The 8,074-nt window shown below is 39.3% G+C and overlaps 1 protein-coding gene across 1 annotated transcript in view; it reads right to left on the bottom strand.

Moving 5' to 3' along the window:
* Nucleotides 1-3,723: 3,723 nt before the first annotated feature.
* LOC139943035 (synaptojanin-1-like) overlaps nt 3,724-8,074 on the bottom strand; it is a 33,074-nt gene continuing 28,723 nt past the window's right edge. Inside the window, exon 21 of the mRNA XM_071939852.1 lies at nt 3,724-7,335. Coding sequence (XP_071795953.1) covers nt 6,241-7,335 — 1,095 coding nt within the window. The 3' untranslated portion in view covers nt 3,724-6,240. The remainder of the gene's footprint in view (nt 7,336-8,074) is intronic.

Below are 8,074 nucleotides of genomic sequence, written 5' to 3'. Positions count from 1 at the left end.
ATTTAAATAAAGGCAGTGTATGAACACTATTGGTAGTTATTAGCATAAAACCTTTCTTGGTGACGAGTAATGGGGAGAGGTTGATAGTATAAAACATTGTGAGAAACGGCTCCCTCTGAAGTGACGTATACTATAGTTTTCGAGAAAGAAGTAATTTTCCACGAATTTGTTTTCGATACCTCAAGTTTAGAATTTGAGGTCTCGAAATCAAGCATATGAAAGCACACAACTTCGTGTGACAAGGGTGTTTTGTTCTTTCATTATTATCTCGCAACTTTGACGACCAATCAAGCTCAAATTTTGACAGGTTTGTTATTGTATGCATATGTTGAGATACACTAAGTGAGAAGACTGGTCTTTGACAATTACCAATAGTGCACACTGTCTTTAATGAATAGTCTTCTTGTTTATCCATCAGCGGATCGGTGATTTCAGCGCTGAAGTGACCTGGGCCCAATATCATAGAGCTGCTGGCTAAGCTCACAAGTTTTCTTAGCATATAATTTCTTCCTCGATAAAAACAGGAATATGCAACAAAATGCAAATTAATTTGGTGGGTAATTCTGTTTTGACCAAGGAAGAAATATCATGCTTAGCCATTTTTGTTTGTGCTGAGCGGCTCTATGAAACTGGACCCCATAGCGCTGATAAACGGTAAGCAGATGTTCGTGCTTACGGTAGCAGAACAATTTGCGTAAGGTGTAAATGTAATTCACATTCCTCGTAAATTTTCATATCTTTATTACTTTCCGAACTTGTAGAACATAACTATTTTAACAGGATCTGATTATATTGGGCCATCGATATACGTAGGTAAGGAGTTAGTGGTTTGACTTTGTAATACTCAAGTTCTGCTTGCTTCACATAAGGATAATAATAAAGTGCGCCACCAAGGGTTTGTAATTATTATTATTATTATTATTATTATTATTATTATTATTATTATTATTATTATTATTATTATTATTATTATTATTATTATTATTATTATTATTATTATTATTATTATTATTATTATTATTATTATTATTATTATTATTATTATTATTATTATTATTATTATTATTACTTTTATTTAATTTGTTATTTTTTTAGATTAGAAAATCGATGCAGAGTATATTCAGATTAGTTAAAGGCAGTGGACACTATTGGTAATTACTCAAAATAATTATTAGCATAAAACCTTTCTTGGTGACAAGTAATGGGGAGAGGTTGGTGGTATAAAACATTGTGAGAAACAGCTCCCTCTGAAGTGCCATAGTTTTGGAGAAAGAAGTAATTTTCCACCAATTTGATTTCGAGACCTCAAGTTTAGAACTTGAGGTCTCGAAATCAACCATCTAAACGCACACAACTTCGAGTGACAAGGGTGTTTTCTTCTTTCATTATTATCTCGCAACTTCAATGACCGATTGAGCTCAAATTTTCACAGGTTTGTTATTTTATGCATATGTTGAGATACACCAACTGTGAAGACTAGTCTTTAACAATTACCAATAGTGCCCATATAGTGTCCACTGCCTTTAAACAAGTAACGTACAAGTATTGGGCCACGATGCACCTGTAAACTTGTCTTAATATTAATCATCATTTTGGCAAAATCATCATTATGGCCTGTATTCGTTCCATTGCAAGTAGAGTTTTTTCGAATGCTAGTATTAATATTGTTCAAAGCCCACATAAAACATCTGAACACATACCTAAGTATTTTAGGGAACTCCATTTGTGTAATTTGCACAGACGTTTTGTAGAACATTGGCACTATTAACATTTTGGTTAGAATGAAACTTTCACAAATTGAGATAGGCATCTCTTTGAGCCAGGACATCAGACTGGTGCTAGTTTTTCTCCTGAAATTGTTTGTACAGCAAAAGACCAACCACACAAATAAAAATACACCATATACTTCACGTATTAAGATCGAGGCGCAAGCTTCAATAATGTTCTAAGAAGAGTTTCCCATCTCCCTTGGTGGCGCATAGGAGAGCCGTATACTGAGAGTTATGACAATTTGGGATCAGAAGCCATTAAATAGTAAATAGAATACAGGGTGCCAGACTATCCATCAAAAAGGTTTGTGCAGAAAATAGCGTGCAGAAAGGCCCATACATATGAAAACTGTTTCCTCTATGTCGCACCTTAACAAATGCACAGTCCTGCCGTCGATTTCACAAAACTCTTCCAAACTTAAGACTGATTTTAGGACTTAGGACGAGTCCCAACCATGCACTGTAGCATGCAGACCTAAGATTAATCCTAAGTTAGAGCGAGTTACTCGTCCTAACTCGAGATAAGACGAGTCCTAACTCTTTGTGAAATCGACCCCTGAACCTTTAGCAGTTGATCTTACAAAAAACTTTTTTGTGTGCAATTTCAATAAATGAGTAAAGCATTTACGACAGTCAATGTTTGGTTAGGGAGGTTAATATTAAAAAAGGGGCTGTTACAACTAATTACATGTTAAAGGCCCTCGACACTATGGGCAATTACTCAACAGAAAATTGTAAAACTTGCTTGTAACGAACATTGTAGAGCTGTTGATAGTACACAACTTTGTGATAAACGGCTCTCGCAGTGAACGTAGAGTTCGAGAGAGGTACTAATAAATTTGTGCAACAAGGGTATTATTTTTCTTTCCGAAATGGCGTCCAGTGGGATTTCACATTTCAACCAGAGTTCAGCATCTTGCGCCTTCGGCGCTCTATAATCTTTGGTATAGACGATGTGACCTCTGACGTCACTCGAAAACCATAACATGATTTGCAGGCTTACCGCCGGGCAAAACCTTTGTGTTTTGGCAGCCAGCTAGAAAGTGTATGCAATGACTACGCGTCTTTTTGCCCGGCGAAACATGACGTGTACAGTGGTTTGTCACCAGAGGGCGAAGGATTGTAAACAAAGGTCACATCGTCTATACGTAAGATATTAACTTTCAAAATACCGGAAATACAAATGTTATACACAGGGACAGCAGACTTCGATAATATGAAGCATGTTTAGAATCATTTAACTTTAAAGTAATATGGTTATGGATAAAGAACAATTTTTAATCTGAGAGCGTTTCTGTCAGGTTCTTTCTCAGATTGTGTATTTCAACTGCAGATTATTATTTCTGCGTGAACATAACCGCTCTGGTTTCCGGCGGTATCTAAAAAAAACGCTACCTTTTGAAATGAAATGTGTACAGGTTAGTTTTATTGTATACATCTACGTTGATATAGGGTTAATTAAAGCCATTATACACTTTCGGAATAAAAGTTCACAGATTTACAAATAACTAACAGGGTTTACAGAAGGTAATGGTAAAAGACTTCTCTTGAAATATTATTCCATGAAATGCTTTACTTTTTGAGAAAACATTAAAGGAACACGTTGCCTTGGATCGGTCGAGTTGGTCTTTGAAAAGCCTTTGTAACCGTTTTTTATAAAATGCATATGGGTAGAAAGCTGTTGTAAAAGTAGAATACAATGATCCACACAAACATGCCTCGAAATTGCGTGGTTTTCCTTTTACCTCGTCGACTAACACGTCGGCCATTTATGGGGGTCAACATTTTGACTCCCATAAATGGCCGACCATGTTAGTTCGCACAGTAGAAGGAAAACCACGCAATTTCGAGGCAAACTTGTGTGGATCATTGTATTCTACTTTTAAAACATCTTTCCAACCATATGCATTTTATAAAAAACGGTTACAAACGCTTTTGTTTTGACCAACTCGTCCGATCCAAGGCAACGTGTTCCTTTAAAACAATTATGAATTCTCGACAACGAGAATTAAGGATTTATAGTAATTATAAACACATCATGACACGGCGAAACGTGCGAAAACAAAGGTGGGTTTTCCCGTCATTTTCTCCCGACTCTGAATACCGATTGAGCCTAAATTTTCACAGGTTTGTTATTTTATATATAAGTTGTGATACACGAAGTGTGGGCCTTGGACAACACTGTTTACCGAAAGTGCCCACTGGCTTTAATCGAACGGTTCTAAAATCTTAAGTTATTGTTCTCTTCAAATCATACATCATTATTTTTTAAAGTTGGAAACGTTTTCAGCAGCTACACAACATGACATTATTATACCTTTTTTACATGTTTGCTTTTGACCACAATATTATTGCACAGCGGGCAAATAAATTTTGAGATTTTATAAACACTAGATGGAGTGTGTGTGCTTCAAGTGTGTTGGAAATAATGATAGAATCCCATGACGCTTCAAATCACTCATATCTTTACGATACCATTATAATACCTTGTATCTTAAGTGATATTTTACACCCTACTATTAAAATATAATAGCTATTATGATATATTACTACAACCTTTATGTATAAATAGTTGGCGGTGATCCATATAAAAGTGTTGATTGATATTACAATTTTAAACGACATAAATAGGGACACTACAAAATTGCACAAATCTAGTTATTACATAGATACATAGTACACCCTTTATCCTACAGCAAATAGTCCTCTATTATACAAGTACTATTTGTTCAGAATATATATATATATGACAACTATGGTTTACAGCAGGCAAGTCAATAGTTTGGCCAAGTTAGCCGTCAATAAAAATAAGATTATATTGTAATACATTGATCAGATAATTTGTTGATGGGAGATTTGTCAGAGAATGATTCACTGATTCAGTCGATGCGGAGCATTGGATGATGGACCAAGTATTGCGATCATCTTCCAGTTGCTGATAAATGCCAGGGGCGCAATTCCTCATGGTATGCAAATGATAGAAGCATATTGACCCCTTGCACGCACGTCACACCCGGCGACTGTGCCACGCTCATCAATTTGGCAGTTATGTTTACGTGTAAACGCTGCGTCGCCTAAAAAGCGCACTTTTTTTAATATTAAACACACAGTTACAGTGCCCATCAGTACGGAAGTTCCAAGATTATTCTGATGATGACGTCAGGGGAATTGGGTCAATATACATGTAGTGAGTGAAGAAGGTTTTTCTTGTACATGTCAAGTATCATGACATTGTGCCCTTACACATGCCAACTTATGGGGTACTTTTTATGATAGGACACTACCCCAGAAGATTTTCTTTATTGTATAATAATAAGACTTGTAATGCGCACGTATCCACCCTGCTGGGTGTTCAAGGTGCAGTGTTACCCCACTATTCTAGTGGTACCCACTGGGAATTTCTTTAGAAAAGGGAATACCTTTACAGGGCTAGCGCAGATATTAAGCAGGGATTCATGATTGTAAACGGAGAACTTGGTGGTAAGCAGAGCCCTAATTAGATTTAAAGATTTAAAAAAAGTACTGTAAACAAGGCCGATCAAAGAGACTGATTTATGTTATTTTTCTTTGAAAATTATTATGGTATTTTACACCATTTTACACTCTGATAAAAGTACCAGCTTACCACTCCTGTATGGTCTGAAGCTCTTTCATCCGACTAGCTACTACATGCATTTCAAATGCTTGGCATGGCTATTATATAGAATGCTTACTGATAATCAGCGAGGGATAACATTTGGTCTTGCTGGAAGCAGTGGAGGTGCCCCAGCAGGTCCTTCTTAACTTCCATCAAGAGGATTCCTAGTTGCACCTTGAGGTACCTCAGTGGTATTTAGGGGACAAGGTCTAGCTGGTGGCACAGGAAGGAGGTAGAGAAAATAGAATGGCCAATAGATTGCGTACTGGAAATTAGCGAGGGATAATATTTGGTCGAGCTTGAAGTGGTGGAGGTGCCCCAGCAGGTCCTTCTAAACTCCCATCAAGAGGATTTCTGGTTGCACAGTGATGTACCTCAGTGGTAGTGGGGCGGCAAGGTCTGGTTGGTGGCACAGGAGGCTGAGCAAATAGAATGGCCAATGGATTGCATACTGGAAATTAGTGAGGGATGTTATTTGGTCTTGCTGGAAGTGGTGGAGGTGCCCCAGCAGGTCCCTCAAAACTCCCATCAAGAGGATTCCTGGTTGCACAGTGATGTACCACAGTGGTAGTGGGGCGGCAAGGTCTAGCTGGTGGCACAGGAGGCTGAGAAAATAGAACGGCCAATAGATTGCATACTGGAAATTAGTGAGGGATGTTATTTGGTCTTGCTGGAAGTGGTGGAGGTGCCCCAGCAGGTCCTTCTTAACTTCCATCAAGAGGATTCCTAGTTGCACCATGATGTACCTCAGTGGTATTTAGGTGGCAGGGTCTTGTTGGTGGCACAGGAAGGAGGCAGAGCAAACAGAACGGCCAATAGATTGCGTACTGGTAACTAGCGAGGGATAATATTTGGCCTTGCTGGAAGCGGTGGTGGTGCCCCAGCAGGTCCTTCTAAACTCCTATCAAGAGGAATCCCAGTTGCACCTTGAGATAACTCAGTGGTAGCTGGGCGGCAAGGTCTGGTTGGTGGCACAGGAGGCGGAGCAACCATTGGCAGTTTGGGCTCCTCATCCAAACTCATTAATGACGCGTTCGGCCCAACAACGCTTGGACGAGATGCTGGTACTGGTGGTGCCCTCCTTGTAGGGACGCTTGGAATCCTTGGTCGGTCATCGAGGGTGGTATCACTTGTGGAAGAACTGTTATTGCTGTTAGTAGGTTTAGGATGAACGTCAGGAAAGTTCTCGCCCAATGTTTTGAACGAAGGGTTACCAAGCATTTCTTGTTGGCTTGTTGACTTTTCAATATCGAAAGTAGTGTCAGATAAATCTTGAGATGGACGCTTAGGCCGAGATGGAAGAATAGGTGGTGGAAGTGTTGGCATAAGCGGTTGGGAATCAGAAGGTTCTTCTTTTGTAATAACCTTCCTTGGTCGTGTCATGGGAACTGGAGGAGGTGGCATGGAAGGCTCTGGCATACTCACTTCAACACCATCTGCATTAAGACTTGCAGGAAGTTGCCGAGGTCTTGATATGGGCATAGGTGGAGGCACTCTCCTGATAGCTCCATCCTCTTTTGACTCAGAACTGTTGACTTCTGTCTCCTCATTGACAGCAGCGGGCAAGACTACGCTTCTTGGCCTTGGCACAGGTCTTGGCACAGGTCGCCGAGGAACTGGAACAGGTGCTCCGAGAGCAGAGCTCTGCATAAGCTCCTCATTAACATCATTGTCCATGAATTCTAAGTTGCCTTCGCTGGCGTTTCTCCTCATGGAATCTTCTGATTCAATCAAGGCGAATTTCCCGGATTGTAAGTCTCCAGAGCTTTGGACCTGACGCATCGTTGACCCAGACGAGGGATGGGATTGGAAGCGGGTTGCAGGTGTCTTGAGATCCATTCCTAGGTCTTGCAGAAGCTTCAAGGCTTCATCCTCTGAGGAGGCGTGTGCTTTGTGGCTAACCTCAAAAGGTTTGCTGATCCCACTTGACTGAAAAATAAAGAAACATATTATTTTGATGTAAAAATGGACGAACATATAAATGTACAAGTCATGATGGGCTCGCTCTAAATGATTAGTACAGATAAGGATCTTTATCTTTTGGGGCACTCAGACTTGAAAATGCCATTTGACAACCGGATTGGGTGCATGCTTTACTGAAATTACTGGTTACTGAGAAAAACCTGGTATGTGTACTTCTGACGCAACATAACTGATAATCTTTTTGGCCTAAATAAACTGAAATCAGTAATTATTGACTTGGTGTTACATACATGTACAGTTGGACCTGACATGGAACTGGGCAGAACCCTAAAACCTGGCCATGCTGTTGTCCATTGTCCATCACCTCCGAGTTGCTGTCTATTTTTTAGCTCTCTATGGGACTTTCGGGGTAAGAACAACAATTATAACAAGGGTAAAATGAGCATTATTTATTTGAGAAAGATTGCAAAATTAAACATGCAGTATTCACACCGGTACCTATGTTTCTTTCTGTGGTACTAGTGAAGGGTTAATAAAGTACATACTAGGAATGAGTAGATTCTTGTAAACTTATTAATCATCACACATTCAAGGCTCATAAAGAAGATGCAGCTACTCAAAAGAACTATTCCTTTTATGGAGGTTTTGGACAATACCCCAACCAAAGCAGGCAATGAGCAAATTGTATAGGCTAAAAGGGTTATGACAGAGAACATGTATCAACCAAAAGGCCGAATAAGTCTGT

Source organism: Asterias amurensis, chromosome 10 (assembly GCF_032118995.1).
Source record: "Asterias amurensis chromosome 10, ASM3211899v1".
In the NCBI taxonomy this organism is placed as follows: domain Eukaryota; kingdom Metazoa; phylum Echinodermata; class Asteroidea; order Forcipulatida; family Asteriidae; genus Asterias; species Asterias amurensis.
This window is presented reverse-complemented; position numbering and strand designations above follow the sequence as displayed.